Here is a 26,378-nt window from a genome sequence, read left to right as displayed (position 1 = left end):
ATTTCGTGTTGATTTTAGTTTATTTAGTTTTTATTATATTGTCATTATTAATTCAATTAATATGCTATATAGAAACACCGTTTAAAATATTTTATTAAACTTGAAAAAAATATCCCCACAATACAATTAGAAACTTCAGCCCTACGGGAAATTAGATACAAAAAATGTTTTCTTGCGCGCGGTAAAAATTGGAGCATTAAATTGTACAAAAAAGTTTCCTGGAAATTTACGAAAAAAAAAACATTTAAATAAAAACGGACTACTTTGAGTGACGTCATTGGTTCGTATGAATCAAACTATGATATGAGAGCTATGGAAGATTTCCGGTTTGCTTGCCATGGATGGACCAATGGGAAAAACTGAATGAAAATAAAAGAAAGAGAACCTCTGACGTCACACTCGGAGTTATTTCAGAAATACACACATAATAATACGATATATAAAAATTGAACAAAAAACCACTGAACTTCCTCATTGTACAAAGAGAAGAAAGGAGAAAAAGAAAAATAAGTATCTTGTCCTACAGAGTAAGCCTGCCTACTTACTAAAACGTAATATATTTACAACCAGATTACATATGGTTATCTGGAGGTAGGGGAGTTATTTTACTGGATCCAATAATAGGCGATCCGTGTCTCTGGTCGCGTGAAGATTTAATATAATCTTTGTCATCATTGGAAATCGATATCTTCCCGCTGATCCAGAAGCGATACCAAGTTTCTTTCTTTTTTCCAGATTTTGTTATTTCAATTTGCGATTTTTTTCTTGCTGGTCCTTCCTTCTGCAAGAAAACGTAATTTCAAAAAAATGTTAAAAACCTCACTGACCAATTAAAAATTTACTGTAACAGAATACCTTTAAAATGCAGTTATTTCATATAAATATAGTCATATTTTGGGGACCAGAGATTGAGAGACGAGAATGTGTTGTTGCCTATGACCGCAGTGCTCAATGGACCCTTCTCTGCCTCTGGTCCCCACAATATTATTATATTGCGATATTTAAAATTAAGCACGTTTGCCTACCATGCACGAGGTTTCAGATTCGATTCTCGACATGGTTGACATGAAATATCAATTTAACCGAGGTGTTTTAACACTAAAGTCTGTTCATTATTACAAGAATTTCCAAATAAACAAATCAGCCGCGTGATATCCGTCAGAGAATAGCCTATTTCACACATATCATCTAAATCTAAACGGCACGGTAAAATTATAGTGGATCGACATTTAGTAGATTCGTTTGTCCCTATTTAAAATTGATCATATTCGAATTTTTTATTTATAAACCTCCATAGCTAATAATTTTAGTAAAAACATTAATGAAAACGCATGGGTTTTTATACATATTTTTTTATTAGCGTTCTTATAATTTACCCAAATATTTCAATTTAATTTCAATGAGTTGTAAATAACTCACTATTAGAAAATGGAAATCAAGTTGGGTAGAGTGCGGTACGAACCTTGGACCTCTGATCCGTGAGTCCGCAACACTAACCGTAGGACCACAGCCCGATTAAAATAATATAGTTAAACTTAACAAAAAATATTTTAATGATATTTTTTTCAGAATCATCATTTAAATTTAGCGAGTATATTCAGGTAAAAATCCTGCAAAAGGAAATCGACTGGAGATTAGTCGGTCTCATGCTGTACTGGTTATTGCGTTAGCCAGGCATTAAATAAATAAATAATTGCAAAACAATGAATATCGATCCACCGTATTGTATTTTATCATGCCGCGTAGATTTTTGCCGTGATGTAAAATGGGCCAATCGTGTGATATCACGCAGCGGGCTCGTGGTTTGCTCGTGCACAGCGCCAGCGGTCCAGTCTCCGTGAATGTACGGTAGTCCCTGGACTGGCACCCTAAAATTAGTGTACAAATGTAGTAACGTGTGCACCACTAGATGGTGAAAGAGGAATAATTGAATGTTGTTATACAGAAAACAGCCATCTATAGAAAAGTGAAACTAAGATAATAGCACTTTTGTAAAAAGACCGAATAATCAAATCTAAACAACAGTTGGAATGTTTTCGACTTTAACAAATTAATGCTTAACAATGAATGCATTAGTTTTTTTTATTTATATTACAAACAAGAATCTAATTAAATAGGTGCGAAGGTTTTCACGGTCACTGTTATCAATATGTTTCTTTTTTGGGTGATACCGTGTGTTGGATTTGTTCCGACGTTTCGGCTACCATTGCAGGAGCTACCATCAGGGTAAACTGAGTGTTTTGTAGAAAAAAATGTGTGTTTAAGTACTAGTAATTTGTACCATGTCGCAGTTGGCAGTAGGCACATTTCTATTCATTTGTGTAGTATGTAGTGCTGGGAACCATGTTGAGTTTAATTTCAGCCCATCGTCTTTGTTTATGTTATTTGGGTGTCTGTGTATTTCAATTGCCTCGTGCTATACTCTATTATTCGTGCACTGTAATTACTATGTGTATGCAAAATTTTCGGTTTAAATGCGAAAAAATGTCCGGTGTCCATAAAGTGTTCCGCTATTGCAGATTTGTCAGGATGCCCAAGTTTACATACATTTTTTTCTACAAAACACTCAGTTTACCCTGAAGATAGCTTCTGCAATGGTAGCTAAAACGTCGGAACAAATCCAATACACATGGTATTACCCAAAAAAGAAACATTAAGAATCTAATTATGTATTTGACCAGTTTTAATTATTTTCAAAGGACCGTAAGATTTTCTAGTGCTGTGGGTGTTTTCTGCAAATTAAGAAATTGCATTTTTGTGATCGATACCATTTTTGGATAGTGTTTAATGCAGAAAACGGTCTGGCTATTTTTAGCAGAACATAGAATTGACCTTATTGCACCCGATAACATAAATATCATTTTTTTCCAAAATTGTGGACTGGCTGCTTTCTGCATAACTACGTTCAATTATTATGATTACGATGGTAGTGTAAATACAAAATAAAATGTATATTAACACATGTGCTGATTACGATGAAATGTTGAAGACACTTAACTGGCAAGTAATACGTAATAAAATGAGAGAAATTGCTTTATGTATAATATAGTATTATGTATAATGTCGGCCTCGTGGTGTAATGGTCAGCACGTCTGCCTACCACGCAAGAGGTCTCGGGTTCGATTCTCGACATGGTTGACATAAAATATTTATTTAAAAGGGTGTTTTCACACCAGGTGTGGTATTCTGAATCTTATATACCCCCTTGAGAGTGATTTATATGTATTTAATTTTTTTGCATGCATTTACACTTTGCTTCATATCTGGCCACACTAATGATAAAAAGTCAAATGAATATGAACTCGTGAAATTAAACGTTATGATTTTTATTTTAAACATTATTGCGACTCGAAGCATTACCTAAAATAATTCATAAGGCTGAATTGACCGAACCGCATTAGTTTTTTTGTCCGTTTTTTTACCAGTTTTATACATCATTTGACGTTTAATCATCAGTGTGGCCATTATGTGAAGCAAAGTTTCGTCGCATTAAAAAAATATAAATCCCCAAGTTAACCACTCCCTAGGGGGTAGAGTAGATTCCGATAATTTAATGGTTCCTGGACTGGTACCCAAAGCATAATCTGATCATATTTCCTTCATGTAACAAAAATGATCAAGATATGCTTTGATTAGTGTACCTATGCAGTGCCCTATGCACCATTAGGTGCGGAAATATAATTAATCACCATTCAATCAGATGATAATTAATAGATCACTTTATTTTGTTACCACTTTGAATGCAGTCGAAACTAAAAAGCGTATTTTTTCTATTGAAATTTAAACAGTTTAAATAAATGATCTGGAAAAGATCAGTAAAACTCATCTTCCGAAATAGTTCTCATATATTTACACAGTGTACATAAATGCATTTTCAACAGTCATCAAATGTTTTAATTCTACGTCTAGAACCCTTTGAACCTGTGCTAGATTACAAAGAAAATCTAGCAATTCGGGACATGAATATTAAAGTAAAAAACATATTTTCAGAAGTCAAGAGTTTCTTAACTTAACTCACCGTGTGTTTGCTACTTTTGCTCAGCCATTTGTACAACGGATTCAAACCCAAAGCCTTTCTATAGTTTTCATTTGTTAATCCATATATTATTGGGTTAATGGCGCAGTTCAGATATATCAAAAAATGTGATATAAACCACAATGTTTGGAAACTAGAATCAACCTGCAAAAAAATTGTATTTTTCCGTAAAGTATTTTCGAATGTAATTCGATTGAGTTTTCGATCTATTTTTAATTATTCAATTTGTAAATTTACAATATGACATTAATTTACTTACGAATGTAACACTATATCAAAATAAATCATAGCTAACCTAAAATTATCCATAATTCTCAATAATATATTATTTGGATGGTGTTATGAAAAAATGAGTTAAGTTAACCTCAAACTGAGATTATTAATGCTCAACATTAGGATATATATTTATTCAAATCTGATTAATTTATTAAGCTTGGATGTTAAGCTTAATATATAAAGAGTACTCAATAGAACAAAATAGATTGATTACATTTTTATATTTTATATTATTTGAAAAAATGGGTTAACACATTTTTACATTTTTACAAAACACCTTACCTTTGTTATCACAATAACGCAAACATGTTTTAGATAATGTTACTTCCCGAAAAAAAAAATGTAAAAAATCTCTATGCATTTAATTTTTTTAGTATAAAATTATCAATAGTATTTTTTTTTATTGTAGTAGAAAATTTTGAGGTCAAAATAAATAAAATTGAAATAAAAGCTATATGTTCTAAACCAGACGTTAAAAATACCTTGGGATTTACTTCCAATATGAATCCCCAAATTATAAACAGTAAGCTACCGTTCTTAAGAAACACAATTTGTCGGCAATTCTGGCAAGCAAAGCGTTGTCTGCGGAAATAACACATATTTGCAATATTGTTATCATGACAATATATTGATCTTAATCCGCAGTCCACTTGCATGGTTTTTGGTGAACACATCAAGGTATTACAGAGAATTTCCAAGTTTAAATTCACTCAAATATTTCTTCAGTGTAAGAATATCGCTTTTGGATCATGATTCTGACACTAGCAATTTTTTTTCGATTTGGTGGTTTGACATATTTTTGCATAACACCACCCATCAACCTCTTATAGAAAAGCGGTGCAAAGCATTTTGATAGAAAAGTGGGAGTTCATCATCATATATTCATAGGTATTCTTATTCGCATCTAATTTCAATAGGTAAACATCATTTTTTTTATAATTTTTAAGTAATAAGGTTTTATGAAATACTGTCCAGTAAAAAAAAAATGTTATTTACTAGTAGCATAAAAAATATTTTTAAATCAGTAATTTCGAATTCCCGCAAAAACGGTCATTCCATTTGCCACGCCTCTAATACGTCACGATTCGTGCTTATTTGTTCCTGACCATTCAAATTTGTTTAGAACATTGTCACGAATCCTGACGTCACAACTATCAAGGCCAAACATTTCGCGTTTTTCTTCTGACGTATTTTAAAAAAAATATATTTTTTAAATTTATATATGAAAACATTTCTCCACAATATCCATATTGATTTTGGAAATACAATTTATTATTCTAAATCCATTTAATATATTTTTATCGATACTCGTAGTATGTGATATTTATCTTTTTCTGGGAATAAGCGATCAATTGCAGTATACATGAAGATAAAACTTCCAGTCCTGCGCGCAGGGCCCCAATTACCGAGTCAAAAACACCCGCCCAGAACTCTAGTTCTATTTTACACATAGAACTGTTTTCATATTTATAATTAGCAATACAAAAAAGTATGTGTTATAGTGTAATTAAAAAGACACGTTACACGTGCGTAATAAATGGCATTTAAATACAAGGGGTATTGCCTTCCTTGCCTTTTAAAAGAGCGGATTTTCAAAGTGGCTTAAGAATGGATACGGGTAAGTGGAGGAAAATTTTATCTGCACCTACACAAAGATGCTAAGGCAATCAAATTACTGAGAACATATTTAAGCAGCTTTTCTTGTTCGTAAAGAGCAATTTTTCGCGTAGGTGGGCACCTCAAAGGAGACTTATGACCTCAAATGCGGTGTGCGGTATGTGGCGAGAAAGCTGCACTTACCCAATCAACATTAGACGACTTTAGGTGGTAGTTCCTTATAAAAACCATGACAGTAAACGGGAGACGACAGACAATGAAGCTAATGAGGATGATGAAGATAGTTCTGGCAACTCTTGTCTTGTAGCTGACCGACACTGGATGTTCTCGACGTAAAATCTGCTGTTCGTATCGTTCCAACTAAAAGTTTTTAAAAAAAAGACGTCTGTTACTTCTACTTTTGCGAAATTTCTCCGTATGGATAGGAAGAGAAGATATGATACAACATCTGTCTATCTTTACATACTCGTACATACCTAACATCATTCACATTCGTACATCTTTACGTATATGCCCTCCGATTATGTCTACTTTTGATAAGACTTAATATTTTGGTAAATCTGATCGTGCCACGTCATTTTTGGTCCTCGGCTTACGTTACCTTGTATTTTTCGCATTTACTTAACATTTTTCTCTCCCATTTTTCTATTTTTCACTTTTTCAAAGTAATTTATAAGGATATTTGGTACCGTTTTAAGTTTATATACCTACGGTATTTTTTTTTATATTTGTATTATTACATATTTTTCATGTATTATTCATTGGTACCTTATTAAACTTTCTTTTCAAATTTACATTCTTTTATTTATTTGTACCTACGTACTAGTTTGTATTTATTGATTTATTTACTTATAAACAGTTTATTACACATTTTTTGAGAGATAAGTCCTAATTCCATGGAACCAAAAGTCCTGCGTTGAGTGGGGACCTGTAATTAGTTAACACAGACAAACGAGTTATGGCCACAAACATTATGTAGGATCAGAAACATAACAATTATTTAAAAAAATAAATATATGGCACATCAATTAGGTAAACAGCATACTCAAACATTTGTTTTACATTTAATAAAAAAATAGAGAAAAAAAAAGGGGAGAGGTCATTTATTTGGAAAATCATCAAGGAGTTTCCCTGTCAAATCCCTCTGACTAAGAAAAATTCAGTCCTTAACTCCTCTCTTGAAAATAGTTTTTTGTCCTTGAGAGCTTAAGCTTAATAAATATATACGAGTATAAGCGTATTAATACGCTCTTCCAAAATATTAAACACTCGGTTTGATAAAGGAGAGATGTCTCTGAGTAAAAGTCGTACGGGTTTTGGGTATGACTTAATTCGTGCTTACTATCTTCTAACTATGTTTCTTTTAATTTATATTATTTGTGTACCTCTATTTGATCACTGTAAAATGTATTTAAAGGCCCTCGGGCTTTGACAATTTAAAATAAAACAGAATAAGAATACTTCTAAACTATCGACTATAGACAAGGGTAGATTTTCTTCGTTTAGGAATAAATTGTTGGTGCATCTGTTAAATGCACTTACACAATTTTACAGTTTTTGAAACATTAAATCAACTTACCTTCCAGAATATAGCGGAGTAGCAGATCGCCATGATGGTAAGTGGAAGCCAGACAAGTATAAAAAGAAGAACATGCCAGTACATGGGAAGTATGTCAATATTTTCCCAGCAAAAAGTTTCCAGAAAATTCTTCCATTGCCTTTCCTGTTGTTAGCAAATACATTCAACATTATACGTGTGCAGTTATACCAGTGGCAAGCAGTGATTTATTTTATAGGTAATCTACAAAAAATGTTCATTTATTTGTACCTACATTTAAGTTGATACTACATAAGCAATATAATTATAACTGGTCTTTTTTTAAATTATAACAAATAATAATTATTTCATTTATTTTCCCATAAACATAGTACTATAAAACATTATTATCGAAAGCTGTGCATAATCGCTTATTTGGACGATTTGCCCCTGATATCTACTAAGTTCAGTACATTACAAAATTAAAAATAGTGAATAAATAAATATTCTAATGATCACCATGTGTAATGCAATACTTTTGATTTTGTTGACGAATTTAATACTTCATCAACAAGTGCCTACTGAGCAAATGCCTGATTAGTTAATAGTAATATCAATATTAATTTAGTAGGAGATTCTCAGCACTAGAATTTTTCGGCACGCATTTTGGAATTATCTGAGTAGTTTAATGCAAAATATCGTGGAAAATGTAACTGCTCACTTAAATTTTCACTTTTTCAAACGTGACTGACTAATGAATCGATACGCTCATTTTTAGTTTTATTTTATTTGATTTATTTGGGAAAAAACAACAGTTTTTACATACATTGCATACAGAAAATAACAAAACATAGAAACCAAACTTGTAAAAACAGTAAATTCTACCTAAATACGAAAGTTAAAATCTTCACTCGTCTGGTAAGGAAGCGATAATAATTAAAAATATTCAACACGTATTAAATATAATTTTAAAATTTTGGAGAATCATATTTTAATGCTCTGGTTTTCATTATAACAATACATAAAGTGGCTGATTTATAAAGCACCAAAAATCACAATTAATATTGAGATGTCGCCAAATATTTCATATGATTGCATTGCTGTGTATTTTATGAAATGTGTATTTTTTAGTCCAGGGCATAATTTATCCCGGGAAATGTTAGGTATCATAACACTACCAAAGTAGAAAGAATATTTAAGTACAATTGATAAATAAATATTTTTACTAGCAGGCAACAGTCGGCTATCTGTGTTACGTGCTAGAAAATTCGTCCCTTCGGGCCTCATGACCTCGTTTTATAGGCCCTACGGGCCTCAATTATTGGCTCTCCACGCCTCGGTTAATTAGGATCTCGGCTACTTAGAAGTATCGTCCCTTTGGGCCTTTCTTTTTTATTGTTGTTTGGAGTAATCTAAATGTAATAAATAATAATCTCTCGCTCACAATAATGCTTAAAAAATCACACAAATATTATATTTAATATCTAGGTAAGAATATTGGTTAGTAAGCGAGTAATAGTAAAAAAAATTATAATTACGTAGTTTATTTTGAAAAATAAATTAAAGTTAATATTATTATAAATATTGATAGATTATTATTCCGTCCGGATATTAAATTGTAACATACGAAAATTACCCTGTTGATACCACGATAATAAGGCACAAAATCCAATAAGGGGCAGACGCAATCAATAAATTTTAGAGTATTAATATTATAGATTATAATCCAAGAGTTTAAGAACAGAACAAAATATTGGTTTCCGTTGTCCTCTTCGCTATACTAGATTAAATTCCCATTTTTATGTACCAACTTGTAAAAACAATTATACCTCGAATTCATTCATTAGACGTACCTGTAGAAATTATAACGGACTCAGTATTGATGTATTTTTAACTGCACGTTGCATTTGTACAGAAAATTTCTTCATGGGGTCGATTATTTGGGATAGTTGCTGAATGTGCATCTTGAGTGGTTTATGCTTTGTATATGTGCCGCATGTAATGTATATGTTTGTGTATGTTTTATATGTGCGTTCATGTGTGTGCGTGGATGGCTCGGAGTGTACATTCGGTATTTTTATTTATTTTAATTTATTACCTCCATGGAAAACGCAAATGTCAACAATTATTCTTTTCTCACTTAAAATTCTTATTCATTTTTTATTTTTTGTCACATTTAATGTTTATATCTTTTTAATTTATGAAAACTTAATTGGCCTTTTTATGTTTAAAAATTGTTGTTTTTAGTACTTATTTTGTATGACTGTATGTTTTCTGAATAAAATAAAAATAAAAACAGGTATTAATATGTACATATTTATACTATAGCTATGAACATAAGAGGCACCAGCTCTCACGAAAAGTATTCGTCATCTATTGGCTGCTTTAAAATATGGTTATGCGCAATAAATCCTGTCCTGGCCTTGGTCAGCCTGTCTATAATGATGGACAGAGGATCAAGAAAGTTGACTACTTTAAATACTTGGGAATTCACATGACTGATTTTGACATACACAACGAACTCACAACTCGCCTAGAAATTGCTGAAGCAACTTTAAGCAAGATGCGTATTCTCTGGAACTTTAGTCTATATTCGATCAAAACGAAATGCCAATGATTGAACTCTTGTATAATTCCAGTACACCTATATGGGTGCGAATCCTGGCACCTTACTAACACTCAAAACTCCAAACTTAGAGTTTTGAGAGTATGAGCTTGAGGTGAATTATACTGGGCATAAGATAGTTCAATTTCATAACTAACATTGAAGTCCGGGAACGGACGCAGCAGCCTCCCACGACTAGCGTTTTGAGTGTGCGGTGGTAGACTTGGCTTAGGCGAGAGCTGCAAATGCCTCAGGAGAGCCCTAACCAAAGTTGCATCTTCTTCACAATTATGGTCTCACGACGATCTTTCGTCATTATTCGGTGGAACCAAGGGAGGTAGGGTTTACACCGTTAGACCTTAAGATTAAAAATATAAAAGACATTTATAATGTCAAGAAATTTGGTAAGTTGTATTCCATTCCAAATGATTGTAATTATCAAGGAACTGCAAACTATTTCGATTTATCTCACTCTTGTGAAAGAATTCCCGAAAGTGTTATTTTACTCGACAAAGATTTACCTTATTATGCTCCCAATGAAATAAGAATCTTTACGGATGGTAGCCTGCTCGACGGCAAAGTGGGAATGGCATTCGTTCCTTTTGAGGGTGATAAAAAAATACCAGGCAGAACATTTAAATTTCAGCTCAGTTTTTCAAGCTGAACTACTCGCAATACGAGAAGCTCTTGAATGGTTATTAAAAAACCCACCAGAGAGGTGGGTTATTGCAAAACTGATTCTCGGTCGGTAAATCCATTCATTGTAGATATTAAGAGTAAAATTAAGTATCTAAAAATCAGAGGGATGATTATTCAAATATGCTGGATAAGAGGACATGCTGGTATCGTAGGAAATGAGAGAGCAGATAAACGAGCAAGAGCCGCTACTTGTAAAAGAACGGCACTTTTCTTCTCAAAATTTCCCTTTAGCTTTGCTAAACGCTGTATAAAACAAAATACGCAGCTGCGTTGGGAGGATCATTACCGCGCTTCTTTTACTGGTAAAATCACTGAAATGTTTTTCCCAACGCTGGCTGATGCAGCATACTTCCACCGTCATCACCAAAGTACTTTCGAACGACCCAAATTTTTACCGGACACGGAGCTATGAGAAGTTACCTATATAGGTTTAAATTAAGGAATGATGGCTATTGTCAATGAGATGATATTTCTTCACAGAGTATCGAACTTACGTTATTTCAGTGCCTATTTTTCAGGTTACAAAGCCATAATCTTGAAGCAGAGGGCAGGAAAGATGGAATATCCTTAACAGATATTTACACTGTCGTTAAAAGTAGTTATAACGCCCCATTGTTCTTGGACTTTGCAACAATGGTGATTGGACTCATAAAGGTAATAAACCTATATCAGTGATTAAACATCCCATTTCCAAGACAAACAAAAACGATTTTTTTCGAGGAGTACCTTAGCCTTGTACATGACATGTAAGGCTACTACTAAATACAGGGGTCCAAATGTATTTTTAAAATAATTTTAAAAAATTAAAAAAACCGAGACGCGGTATTGACGTGATAGGAGGTGAGTAGCGAATGTAGAAAAAGAAGCGTTAAAAACATAGCGACGAACTTTGAATCTCAATCTAACTAGTATTTTCCGCATCAGTTAAAAATAAGATTATCGGTAGCCATTAACACATTCTACTCCGTCAGCTGCCAACTTCTGCATTGTGTCTTGCATGACAGCCGTCTCATAAATTAACAGTGAAAATGTTATTTGACACTCGAGATACTAAAACAGATTTTTTAATTTCAATTATAACATAACTTGGCACAACTATACTCTAAGAAAATGTTAGTAACAAAATAAATACAACAATAGCTGTTTGGTTATATCCGCTTTGAGTAAAGGTTTATTAATAAATTGAACCGGGCTGTGGTCCAGTGATCTAAGGTCCGTGTTTTGAACCACGCTCTACCACAACCTGGGTCTCATTTTTTAATAATGAGTTCTCGTCAAAAACGGACCTTAAAATTGAAATATAAAAACACTTCACTTTTGTTTATAATTTTACATTTCTGAATACAGTTTGGATGTTCCTCTATTTTAGAAGAACATCATTGAAATATAAATGTCGCATTTTGTCAATCAGCAATCATTTTGGAATAAAAAAAGCGAGAACCTACATATTATTACATTTGTGGCGGGTCGACAACGACGGCACGAGCCGAACATTGCCGAACGCCGACGTAGAGCGTACGAACGGGCCAAACCGGCTTCGAGAAAACTACCGGATTCCGACCTCACCGCACGCGTCTTCGAGGCACAAAATTACCGCCAATTTAGATTTACCAACTTCATTTTATTTTGCCTAATATAGTTATTAGAATCCTTCTTTCAATGTGTTAGCTTCAGTAGTTTAGTTTCGTGAATAAATCTTTGTGTAAAACGTAAGTACCCTGTTTTACTTGCTCTCATTCTGTGCACCCACATAACTTTGTACATCACAAAATTAGGCCACCAACTAGGTGCCTACATAAAGGTGGTAACAACACGACTAAAAGTGGTATACCCCGACGTTTGAACACGAAAACACAACATTAAACAATCAATCACGGTGACCCCATTCAAATTCCATAAAAATTGCGCAAAATTTCAGACAGAAATATCTTCGCTTGACAAAATTGTACAACAATTACTTTTTTTCGGTCGGTACATGAAAAATTTAAAATTTCATTTTTAATTTGATTGCACTTTTAATTTATTTGTAATTAATCAAGGTTAATCTATTTCAAGGTTAACTTATTGTAAGGTTAATTAATTTAGTATAATAGAATTATATTATAATAATTATAATATATAATAGAATTAGATTTTTCAAAGACCGAGCGAATCGAGTGAATTTTTCTGTCGGTAACAATCTTCAATGTAAATGTAACTAATGTAAATGTAATTAATGTAACTAGTGAATTGATTAAACTGTGATTAATTTCTTAACAATATTACTCGGCCGGGATTAATTCAAACAGGTGATTCATAATTTAACTAAAATTATTATAAACAAACATAATATAATACGTTCGAGCGACTCGCTCACCAAAAATCGCACGCCGAGTAATACATTCCTACAACACATATAAATTTTATTTTTTTTTATTTTTCTTGAGTCGAACACACAAACAATTCACACGAACATTTACATAGGGTGCCAGATTGAGTAGAGGTACTTACAGGGTACCGGAACATAATTATTTTTGACAAATATTATATGGCGAGACAAGCGTGACGTAGGCATCCGAAAGTTTTCTCCTTGTGAACGCACTGCGGGAGTAAGTTTTTTTTTTTACCAGCGAAATCTATCGGAAATATTTTTCAGCTGGCGCAGTCGTGCACAATACTTGCAATTTGTAAAATTTTATTTTTGTAAACAACTTGAAACTATCAAACAAACAGATATTCGGGCGGCTAAGCCGACGAATGTTTAACTTAGTACGTGGACATTAGTATCCATACTTTTTTTCTATATACATTATATCGTGTGACTGTACTATATATGTTTATATTTTTAACCTAGGCTATGCATGTTATTATGTGTTACAGATTTGAAGTTTTACCATAAACATTTTTAAACTTGATATATTGTACAACGGACAATCAAAAGGAATATTAATATTGAGGGGACCACTCAGGCTTGGAGAATACAAATACCTAATAGTTGGAAAATGTGTTCCGCCGTATGGTAAAATAATTATTTAAATTTTCTGTTTTTAATTTTCTTTTCTATAACTTGCACAGTACATACATAACAAATAGTGACTCTGACATTTAAAAAATAAATATTTTTGTTTGAAATTTAAATTTAAATTTAAATTTAAATCTAATAATTTAAACTTAACTTTTTAATACAACTACACTCATTATTGAATACTTTTATTTCAATATGTTAACTTATACTGTAATCATTATTACATACATTTTTCTGAATTTTTTTTTTAAAAACGAATATTTTTAAACTGTAAACAATGGCTAACAAGGACAACACTGACTTGACAAATATCAACACAGCAAACAACATGTTCCACACGGATAGGATTAGCGTTAAACTACCACAGCTATGGGTGAACAACATCGAACTTTGGTTTAAACAGATAGAAGCACAATTCGAGTTGGCAAACATAGTTTCAGAAGACGCACGTTATAGTCACTTAGTGTCAAAACTTGAACAAACGCACATAGAACAAGTTTCAGATATTTTACTCATGGAACCGAACCGAGCAAAATATACGAGGCTGAAGGAAGCTATAATCCAACGCATGGGCTGTCCACAGGACAGAAGGAGAGAAAAACTGTTTTCTTCCTTACAGCTTGGGGATCGAAACCCATCCAGCCTACTTAGAGAGATGCGGACGCTAGCAATAGGTTTACAAATAGACGAAACGACGTTGCAATACTTGTGGATACAACAACTGCCCAAGACGATCCAAGCGCATTTAGCCATAAGCGAAGATGACTGGGATAGGCAAGCGACGATAGCAGATCGCCTAATACAGGTGTACACACAGGATAATGTAGCGGTAGTAGGTACCAACAATAAAAATAACATTTGTAGTTTAGAACAGTCCGTACAAGCTCTAACCCATAAGGTAGAGAGTTTATTTCACACAATCAACAAACAGCATAGTCACAACAACAATAACAATAGATTCAAACACACAACAAGTAACAGCAGTAACAATTTCAATAACAACAAATACAACAACAATTTCAACAAAACAAGCTATAGGGCCAACGGAAATAACAAGAAAACTATTCTTTGTTACTTCCACACAAAATTTGGCGATCAAGCTAAGAAATGCGTCACACCATGTGAATTTAAACCGCATCTAGCTTCAAAAAACTAGATGGTCGAATCATAGCGGAGGCGGCTGATTCAACCAACACAACACGTCTCTTTGTTAAAGATCGTGATACCGGTGTGTCATACCTCGTTGACTCCGGATCGGAAATATCATTAATTCCTAGATCTTTACACAAACGCCATGGAGAAAAGTCTAAGCTAATTCTCTATGCAGCGAACGGGACTACGATCCAGAATTTCGGAGTTACCACGGTAACACTGAATCTGGGATGTAAACAAATGTTTACATGGAAGTTTATAATAGCGGATACGACACGCCCTATTATAGGAGCAGATTTTCTCCACAACTTCCACCTGTTAGTAGATGTTAGGAACAAACGGTTAGTAGACAATACAAACGGCAAGATAGTCAGAGCATTTGACATCTCCACAAACAACAACATAACATGTTCCATATCATTAACAGACAAAACCAACATTTACCACTCACTCATATTGAAGTATCCACAACTAGTAGATATCAATAAACCATACGCAGGGCTGGATAAACACAACACAATCCACCATATAGATACCCGTGGCAAACCCGTTATGTGTAAGACTCGTCGGCTGTCCCCAGAACTACTGAGGCAGGCGAAGCAAGAGTTCGATCACATGGTGGCTCAAGGTATTTGTAGACCCTCCAAGAGTGAGTGGGCCTCTCCATTGCATATGGTGAAGAAGAGCGATGGTACTTATCGCCCTTGTGGCGATTACCGTAGCTTAAACGCACAGACGGTACCTGATCGTTATTCCTTGCCACATATCCACGATATATGCAATGACTTATTTAACTGTAAAATTTTTTCCAAAATTGACTTACAACGAGCATATCACCAAATTCCAATTAATGAAACTGACATTAAAAAGACAGCTATAACCACACCATTCGGGTTATTTGAATTTGTAAGAATGCCATTCGGACTATCATGCGCTGCACAAACATTCCAACGTCACATCAACGAAGTCACAAGAGGTCTAGAAGGAGTACACGCATATATCGACGATATATTGATCGCTTCACCAGACGAAGAAACACATGTGGAACACTTAAAAGCTTTGTTCCAGCGACTTCAAGATCATGGAATGGTGGTAAACCCATCTAAATGCGAGTTTGCCAAGAAAACACTGTTATTTCTTGGTTATGAAATTTCGGCTGAAGGCATCGGACCCTCGCCAACAAAAGTGGAAGCCATCACGAACCTCAACAAGCCAGAAACCATTAAGCAGTTGAGAAGATTCTTGGCCATGGGAAACTTCTACCGAAGATTCATACCACGAGCAGCACACAAATTGATACGACTACACGATTACCTCAAGGGAGCAAAAAAGAATGACAACAGAAAAGTAGAGTGGAACGAAGTCACTACACACGATTTCGAAGAGGTCAAGAACTCGCTGATCAACGCCACTAAGCTTAGCTACCCAGAGGAAAGCAGCAAGATGTCAGTGTGGACAGACGCCTCAGATTACGCAATCGGAGGCGTGCTACAACAAACCACAGACGGCATCAACTACAAACCGATAAGTTTCTTCTCAAAAAAGTTGAACAAGGCTCAGTGTTCATATAGTACGTACGACAGGGAACTACTAGCCATTTTTGAGACTGTAAGGTACTTTCAACATTATCTGGAGGGCAGAGAATTCTGTATATACACGGACCATAAACCACTACAATTCGTGTTTAGAAGGAAAAGTCACGACAAAGAAAGCCCCAGACAACTCAGATATCTAGACTACATCTCACAGTTCAGCACGGACATCAAATACATAAAAGGAGAAGACAACGTCGTCGCCGATACCTTATCAAGAATCGACATGATCGAACAAGAGGCAAACATATCGTTCGAAAAGATCCATAAAGAACAAAGGCAGGACAACGAACTACTCGCACTCTTGGACGACAAGAACACTGCTCTGAACCTGATCAAAACCAACATGCAGGGACAAGAAATCGTCTTCGATCTCAACAAAGGCAACATGCGACCGTACATCCCAAAAACGCTACAGAGATCTTTCTTCAACCAAGTGCATAACCTCAACCATGCAGGAGCCGACGCCACGACCAAGACCATCAGTCAAAGAGGCGTCTGGAAAAATATGAAAGCAGACTGCGCAGCTTGGACGAAGGCCTGCATACCCTGTCAGAAGAGCAAAGTCAACAAACACACGAGGACACCGATCATCAAGATCGACATGCCGAGACAGAAATTCTGCGTGGTCCATGTCGACCTCATCGGACCTTTTCCACCATCAGAGGGACTGAGGTACTGCCTCACATGTATCGACCGATACACTCGATGGGCGGAAGTAATCCCTATCGCAGATATCCAGACCCACACAATCATCAGAGCCATCTGGGACAACTGGATTGCGAGATACGGCGTACCGGAGAAAATTATAACTGATCAGGGTAGGCAATTCATGTCTACGGACTTTAACTTGTTTTGTTCCAGATCAGGCATAGCACACTCCAACACGACGCCTTACCATCCACAAAGTAATGGCATGATCGAGCGATTTCATAGAACGCTGAAGACGGCCATTAAAGCTCACCACCCTGTTCCGTGGACAAAATCGATCAGCACCATACTACTCGGACTGAGGGCCACACTGCGCACGAATGCAGAGCACTCAGTAGCAGAGAGGCTGTATGGGTGCAAACTAAAGTTACCAGCAGACATCCTGGAGCAGACGAACGACTACATTGACCCGGACTCCTACACTAGGCAACTGGTAAATTTCATGCAAAACGTCAAACCAAGGCCAGTCGAGCACCACAATAAAGGTAACGTTTTCATCCACCCGGAACTAAAGAGAGCCACACACTTGTTTCTGAGGGACGACAGAGTGTACAAACCCCTGATGCCGAACTACAAGGGGCCCTACAAGGTCATCACCAGGGCGGAAAAGACGGTAACACTGGACGTGGATGGCGAACATAAAAAGGTTTCGCTGGACAGGTGCAAGCCGGCGTTCCAGACAGCGGAAGAACGAGCCAGTCCAGCAGAAACGGAAACACCAACAGAACAACCGGCATACACAACGCGTAGCGGCAGGAGGGTGATACAGCGTCAGTTTTGAAAAACAGATTTCAAAACTTGGAAGGGGGCTGTGTGGCGGGTCGACAACGACGGCACGAGCCGAACATTGCCGAACGCCGACGTAGAGCGTACGAACGGGCCAAACCGGCTTCGAGAAAACTACCGGATTCCGACCTCACCGCACGCGTCTTCGAGGCACAAAATTACCGCCAATTTAGATTTACCAACTTCATTTTATTTTGCCTAATATAGTTATTAGAATCCTTCTTTCAATGTGTTAGCTTCAGTAGTTTAGTTTCGTGAATAAATCTTTGTGTAAAACGTAAGTACCCTGTTTTACTTGCTCTCATTCTGTGCACCCACATAACTTTGTACATCACAAAATTAGGCCACCAACTAGGTGCCTACATAAAGGTGGTAACAACACGACTAAACATTTAAAAAAATATATTTTGACATTTTCAACAAAATTTAGAATCAGTCAACGTTAGTTTAAGTAAGGATTTTTTTGACTGCTTTTAGCTTTTGTAATGGTTTGAAATTTCTTGTAAAACATTACTTCATATTTTACTCATTTTCTATTTTGTATCGCTTTGCTTAAGAGGGGATATTATACAGTGCTAATAAAGTCGGTTTTCAAAAACTTTGAAAATCAGTTATTGACAATTTCCTTAAAATAACAAACAATGAATTTTACTGGGTTCACAAAAAGTACCTGAAAATATGCATAATGTTGATTATTATTATTTAATTTTCAAAATCATAAAATTTCAACCTCAATAAAACACCTTCGAATTTTAATCGCAAAGTTGTCCGAAAGGATTATAAAGAATTCGTTTCGGTTACCTTGTAGTGTCTCCAAACACAAAGTGGAGTAGCGAAGACGATTCCTATTATCCACGAGGCGGCAGCGAGGCGGATGGCCATGGACGTGGAAAGGCGCGCCTCTTGGGGCAGGACGATGGCTGTCAGCCGGTCATACGAGATCACGCACAAGTTCATCACGCTTGTGATCAGTAATGAGCCTTCAAAAAAAAAACAAATAATATCTTTTGGGTTATTTGTTCATTTATAATATTCAAAAAATCATATTTGTGCTTTCAAGAAACGTCTGAAATGTCACTACCTTTCCTTAGACCTGAAGAGCTTCCGTTACACAACACTTATAACATAAAATGTAGTTATAGAATTAAGAATAGTCCAGAAGAAGCGTAGAATCATATTTGAATACATCGGACGTGTCCAAAAAACCCCCCCTTTCGCAGCGCGCATGCGTGAAGTCGCCGCGTAATGTTGCCAGATCGCGAAAAATATAATCATAACACAAATGTAAGATAATTATAAAATTCCATACTCTAAAATTTATGCTCTTGGCATTAGAGACCCGTTCCTGTCGTTTCTAAAATCCTATATCTCCCAAAGAAAACAAAGTGTCATGATTAATAATTACACGTTAAATAGTTTTATGGTTACTTCAGGTGTGCCGCAAGGTGCTCATTTAACCCCCTTTCTTTTAATTTATTTTTTAATGATGTTGTCAATGCGTTCTCTACCACAAAATTTCGGCTTTTGCTGACGATAATAAGATTCTTAAAGTAATTAAAAATGTTAGTGACTTTTTTCATGACTGGTGCAAAATAAATAACCTTGAATTAAACATCACCAAATGCAAAATAATTTCTTACCGTAGATCCAAAAAAAAATTACCTTTGATTATAAACTTAATGACCAAATACTTTCCCTTGTTACTTCAATAAGAAATCTCGGGGTGATTTTAGACAACAAACTCAATTTTCATGATTGACTATATCATTGACAAATCTGTAAAATTCTTTGGATTTGTTAACAGAGCTACATCCGATTTTGAAAACATATTTACTCTAAAAACACTTTACAGCTCATTGGTTAGTCCCATTTTCGAATACGCCTCCGTAATATGGTCTGCTTCATATGTTATTCATTTAAATCGCATCGAATCAGTTCAGCATAAATTTATAAGAAAAATTGCGTACAAACTAGAAATCACAAGAGATAACTATAACTATACCGACATGGAACTTTTCCTTAATATATCCAGTCTCTCTCTCACAACATCAACTATTTTTTTTTTTAAAGTGCATGTTTAAAATACTTAATAGTTTATTTGATGTCCCGACTGATCTCCAACAAATATCTATTAATGTTCCTTCACATAGACTCAGAAATATTGAAATTCTGTTCCTCGGTCATCACAAGACAAATAATTATAGTTTCCATGCGCCTCTACCCAGAATGATAAGATTTGTAAATGAAAATCAAGATCCTAATTATTTTGATTGTGAATTGAGTTTTTTTACAAATTAACTGAAAAAATTATCTCAATAAATTGACTGTATAATTGTAGAATTAACCTGGATTGGCGAGTAGTTTAGTCGCCTTCCATTTGATGCGCGTATGCCGTTTCTGGACTATTCTTCTACGCATGTAGTGTAGAAAAAAAATACACTGGAACCTCTTTTTACACGAGGAATACGTTCCACAAAGTTCCGTGTAAAAAAGTGTACAAAAAAAAAGAACAACGCTAGATAGATTTTCTTATATATTGAGGATTTTTCCTTAATGTAATTGTTTACTATTTATTTATTTTTATTTTATTTTATATATTTTATGAAGGCAATAGAATACACCACAATAAATATATCAAAACAACAAGTAGGGAGAATAATGCTTAGGTATAAAATGTCATTTTAGTTGTATTCCAATTAGAGACTATTTTTTTTTACTAGGTATGTCAAAACAAGGTGTGTGTGTGTGTGTGTGTGAGTGGAAGAGGGTGGGTGAAAGGGTGTATATGTGTGTGTGTGTGCGAGTGAGTGAGGATAATTACAGTTTAATTTTTTTTTTTTTCAGAATTTTATTTTTAAACGATGTTGCAGAGTCTAGTAAAATGTCGATGTCAAAAGTATCAATTTGATTGTACAAGGTAAGGGCACGATTAATGGGAGAATTTGTTGCTGCGTTCGTATTTCGATGTATGAAAAAGTTTCGTGTGTCTGGTCCGGCTAGGTGGGATATAGAAATGAATCGAGGAGAGTAGGCCTGGGCAGTCAATTTGGCCATGAAGTTTGAATTGTACCTTATAATTTTTCCTTAAATAGAACATTATATAAGAATACTCGTAACAAACGTTTTTTTTTTATATTTTATTTTATTAGGAATACAAACAGATCACTGCATTCAAAAGGGCCACAAATCAAAATTTGTCTTTTTTCAGTTCAAAGTTTTTAACATGAATGACTATTGTTTTTTTTTTGTGTTTTAAATATCATTAAATGCGTTCTTAAAAGCTGTATCTATCGAATTATGGAGTTTTGTGTTAACTATCACCCAAAGAGCGGCGGTGATGGCGGTTTGGCTCTGAAGTTAGCCACCAGAACACTAAGATCAAAAGTTCTGTTGCGGGATTTAGGTCATTTATAGTGCAAAATCCAAGGGAGTCTTTTTCATATAGAAAAATATGACCGATTAAAATCTCATTTTTGCAAAAAAGCGAAATTTCGGAATTTTTGATTTGTGGCACTTTTGTTTTTAAGCAGCGAGATGTACAGGTATCAATACTAAAAAATAAAAATTCAGAATAAGCCCTGCCATCCTATTAGATGTATTCTCATAAATTCAACCATTGGCGGCCTCCGTGGTAGTGGTCAAGACGCTTGACTCACGCACGGAAGGTTCCGGGTTCGATTCCCGGTGAGAACACAAAAATAAAATGAGATTTTTCTCAAACCTGGGTGTTTTGTGGTGTAATTCACCACTATAATTGGGCCTCCTGGCCTGTTGTGGTGCAAAAATAAATAAAACAAAATATAAGGCGATGACTAAAATAATTCAATAATATGTAATTAAAACAATTGGGTTACAAATTAAACGAGCAGAGATATCGAATTAAATAAGCAAATTACAATTTATATAATTAATAATAATATTCAAGGATTTGAGGAACACGGAAATAATATAGAAATATTTAAGCTCACAGAATTAGTATTCAAAATATACAGACGTAATAATTAAAGATATTGGAGGTTCGGACGAAGCATGTTAAAAATAATGGTACTCAAAAATACAGATAATGAAAAGATTGTAAGAAGAAATTGAAGCTCACTAAACATTTTAAATAACAATAATTACTGGGTGAAAAAAATAAACATAAAATTATGTTATAAAAGTAACATAATTATAATTAAAATAATATGAGAATATCGCAGCTCGTGTAAAATAATATTGAATAAAGACGAATCAGATAAAAACCTTGAGAAGATAGAAATATTAATTATTTCGAAGTAATATATTATGAATGAATAGTCATTATTGAAGTAATATATTTATATAAATAATTTATTATTATTATTCACTATCATACCGCCTAGCAAGTAAAAGAGCAATTTAGGACATCCCAATAACGATTAGTATTTTATTATTTATTTATTTATTTACGGTTCCATGAACCTTTTAAATAATTACAATAAAACCAGTGAAAAAAATACAACAAAAAATAGCATAATATTAAAAAAGAACAAATACATCGAGAAAAGTAAACAATGGTTAAATGTATTTAAATATAAAAAAATAAATATTACATCTGTAACAAATATAAATATTTACTTATACAAAAGAAAGGTAAATTACAGAAAATAGCAGTTTTAAAAAAGAGGAAGAGAAGAAAAAAAAAGTGAAAAAAAAGAAATTATGTTACTAATACGCAAAAAAATACATACTACGAGTATGAATTAATGAGAATGCTGGAGTATACTGTTTACCATATTAATGAGCCATATACTCATATAAGATGTTTTTTTGATATTTGTTATAATTATTTTTTATGTTTCTAATCCTATATCCAAAATCACTCGCAAACGAGTGGAGGCGTATAAAAAAAAAATCCTATATTAGTGGTGATATACTCATGTGTCTGTGTCATATAATTGCTCGTCCCATCTCAACACAGGACTTTTATTCCCATGGAGTTGGGACTTATTGTCTGAAATAATGTACAATAAACTTATGTATGTAAATAAATAAACATATTTTTGGATTGTGTTATTTCGAAACCGTGTGAAATGAGGTTCCAGTTTATCTAGTCCTGCACTACCCTCCTTCTATCTTTGCTCGTCGCCTTACCCGAGATGAACCCCTCCATCTTGCAGCCCACGGGCCCCAGCATGTAGTTCTGGTAGAAGTGATGCACGAGCAGCATCCACGGGCTGAGCAGCAGCGTGCTCAGGTCCGCCAGCGCCATGCTGGCCACGAGCACGCCGGTGGGCGCGCGCCGCGTGCTCGCGCGCGCCAGCAGCACGAGCAGCGCGAGATTGGCCAGCGCACCGGCGGCCACCACCGGCGCCACGCACGTGCTCTTCAGCGCCACCTCCCACGCGGGCAGCACGAGCCAGATTTCGGCCAGGAAGTCGTACTGACTCAGGTCCAGCGAACCGTTCTGTCGGAATAACTTCAACTAGCAAGGCTGGTATTCTAAACGCTATAGTGTTAAGCTATAGCAAGCGTAGAAAACGGTTTTTTAGCGCGTATGCGCATACTAAATACATGCTAAAAAAGCGTCCTCTACACGCGCTGTGGAGTTCATAATACCAGCCCAGGGGTGCAATTATGAATCTTATCGCGAGGTAGACGGAAAAAATGTGGGAATAGTTATTCTTTCCATGCATCTTGAAAACGGTAATCGAGAACCCAATCCACCACATTAAGATGATGCGCGATCTGATTTTTCTTCATATAAACGTATTCGCATATTTTCTCCCTGGATTATGGCACTAGAGCGATGATTTTTTACACACTATATACCCAGTGGCTTATTAAGTTACGAAGAAAAGAAACTGAAAACTTATTAAAATACATTGCAAGGTAAATTATATAAATATTAATATTATCTACGACAATTTAAACACTATACAATACAATGACGAGAAGGATATAATTTACGTATATATATATATGTAAGGGTGTGTATGTATATGTATGTGTATATATGTATGAATATTTTTGTAGGTATTTGTATATGTATGTGTATATGTATATAATCTACCCAATAATAATGTTAGAGACGCCCCCCTTCTTTATTTACATTTAAGTCAAGATTGAAATGTCACTATCTAAATATTTAAATTTTTCCTTTATCCTTCTTCTTCCCTTCCCATCCCCTCTCCTCTCTTCATAGTATGGTGTTAATTTTTTTTATATATATATTTATTTTTGTTAATCTTTGCTTTTAATTTTTGTATAAAATTGTAAGATTCAATATGTCCATGTATTTATAATTTTCTCAAACTGAACGGTTTGGGTAGGTGGGAAGAAATTGCCTTAAGGCAATATGCCCGCCCTTATATTTATATTTATTGTATATGTATATAAAGTGTCAAATAAATAAATACATATATGTATGCATATATGCATGTATATGTGTGTATGTGCGTGTATGCATGTATGTATGTGTATGAATGTTTTAAGGGTGCACACGTTTATGTATATGTATATGGAGATATATAAATAAACATATATGTTAGTCTGCCTTAGCACGGGTCTTCTCCTACTAGGAATTACTTAATAATGTATATTTTTAAAAATAAATTTAAAAATCTACCATTGGCGTGCCCCTATCGTTGTATATATACATTTTCTTTTATATGAGTTAGGACCATCGAAAAACACTTAAAAGCGACCAGTTTTATCTACCGTCTTCGGACGTATGGTATAAAAATATGACAAATATTTTTGATAAAAACGAAACACACAGAAAATATGTTTTCGGTACTTTTAAAAAAAAATCTAAACCTGTTCAGTTTTGGGGTGCGGAAAACGGAATACGAGACCTCAATTTAATCGACATTAGTTAGGCATTTTCAGTTTGACGTGTGGCTGTCTTTTTCGCACAGTATTCGAGGAGGCATCTGCGAGATGAATGAAAAAAAACTATATTCAAATACCCGTTCATTAAACCGCTTTTCTCCGCATATCCACTTTAAATGTGACTGTACAGTGCAATCTTCCACAATCACTAGAGCGTAAGATTGATCATCTTACCAACAAATCATTAATATGCGCAGCACTTGATGTACTTACCAGGGCGGTGCCCTTAACTTTGGGTGCGGTTAATAGAATTTTTATTATGTAAAAATGATTTGAAATGCATGTAAACTAAAATACATATAATTATTATTCCAACGACACATGCGACTATTTTAGGCCCTTAACGCGTGATTTAATGCAGGCACTTGAAGATATGTACCTTGGAAAAGTTCCGCCCTTTCTACCAAAAGTGGGCTAGAGATGCCGAGCTGTCGTGCCAAAACTTGTTAGATAAGTACTTCTTTTTTTGTTTCAACTATGGAGATTTCTTAATTCTACATGATCCTCAGAAACTCTCAATACACATGGTATTACGACTGTATTACAGTCGACAAAGATGATTTAGGCACAAATAGATAACTATACAAAAATGTGGCACAAATAGGTTAGTATAGAAAATTAATGTTATAATAACTAAACAAGTTTTAAATTCAATTATTCCGCATTTTAGCAATGCTATATAAATATTGCAAATACCGAAAAACGTATTTATCATTTAAACATTCGTGGTATTGGGTGGATTTTGATAATTAATTACTCACAAGAAGATAATATTCAAATTGTAACATTATAATTATTTTCTTTTTACTCAAAATAACGTTTGTAAAGATCATAAATTAATTATGAAACTATTGAAGTAAATAATAAATCCTATTTTCAGTTTATCGCTTTTTCAAAATAATGAATATTTTTTATATTTTTTTCGTATTAGCGATAAAATCTTTTTTTGAACTCGAGCTTACTTCGTTGCTGCTCCTGCTCACATTCAACTGTATTTGGTGAAGGGTGTTTCCAGCATCAAGTTCCTTGATGATGACGGAAGTTATAGAAGAATCGTTGCTGCAGTTACTTTCAACCTTGCTCCAAGCTTTGAAGGCTTCCTTCAAAGAGTTGAAATAGAGATGTTTCGAATGGTTGAAAGCCACGCATTCTGTTTGGTTTACTGGCGAAAATAAACTCACGCACATACCGGAAATAGAATCAGATTTTAAAATTAGTTTTTAATAAAAATCGATAATGTAATTCGTATGCTGCGGGGTGTAGGTTCGATATACTACTAAATAATATATTCTCCGGGACTCCGGGTACTGACATTAGGTTACCGTGTTTACAAAGCCTAACCGATTTAGCTTGGGTACATAGATTGTGTAAGATAATAAATAATACTCGTATCATGTATTATAATATTGTGTATTACCTTCTGATACGCGGTAGTAAAGAGTTGAGATATTTATTAAGCGTGATAATAGCATTATTTCCACCATAAATCACGAGTCCCTCGTTTTGATTGA

General features: G+C 34.6%; 1 protein-coding gene across 1 annotated transcript; it reads right to left on the bottom strand.

Annotated features, from left to right (window-relative positions):
• Position 1: 1 nt before the first annotated feature.
• LOC148275789 (neuropeptide Y receptor type 1) lies at positions 2-26,155 on the bottom strand. Its single transcript, XM_088235202.1, has 7 exons — positions 25,830-26,155; positions 23,128-23,440; positions 18,817-18,995; positions 7,509-7,652; positions 6,113-6,289; positions 4,019-4,180; positions 2-781 (listed from the first exon to the last, which is right to left on the bottom strand). Exons 1-7 carry the CDS (start codon positions 26,052-26,054, stop codon positions 572-574), a joined length of 1,410 nt encoding a protein of 469 aa, XP_088091328.1. The 5' UTR covers positions 26,055-26,155; the 3' UTR covers positions 2-571.
• Between the last annotated feature and the right edge of the window lie 223 nt (positions 26,156-26,378).

This window comes from Micrasema longulum, unplaced genomic scaffold, assembly GCF_059751315.1.
Source record: "Micrasema longulum isolate JH-2025_06_02 unplaced genomic scaffold, ASM5975131v1 h1tg001343l, whole genome shotgun sequence".
Classification (NCBI taxonomy): domain Eukaryota; kingdom Metazoa; phylum Arthropoda; class Insecta; order Trichoptera; family Brachycentridae; genus Micrasema; species Micrasema longulum.
The sequence above is the reverse complement of the archived record's forward strand: the minus strand, read 5'-3'. Positions and strand labels throughout refer to the sequence as shown.

What these genes read in the sequence shown, in the direction of transcription:
- LOC148275789 (XM_088235202.1), bottom strand. Translation starts at nt 26,054, where the DNA reads ATGTGCGTGAGTTTATTTTCGCCAGTAAACCAAACAGAATGCGTGGCT. An exon ending in ACTCCGCTATATTCTGGAAG is followed by an intron (nt 6,290 to 7,508) that starts GTAAGTTGATTT and finishes AAAAACTTTTAG; the next exon opens with TTGGAACGATACGAACAGCA. An exon ending in GCAAAAGTAGCAAACACACG is followed by an intron (nt 782 to 4,018) that starts GTGAGTTAAGTT and finishes GTTTTCTTGCAG; the next exon opens with AAGGAAGGACCAGCAAGAAA.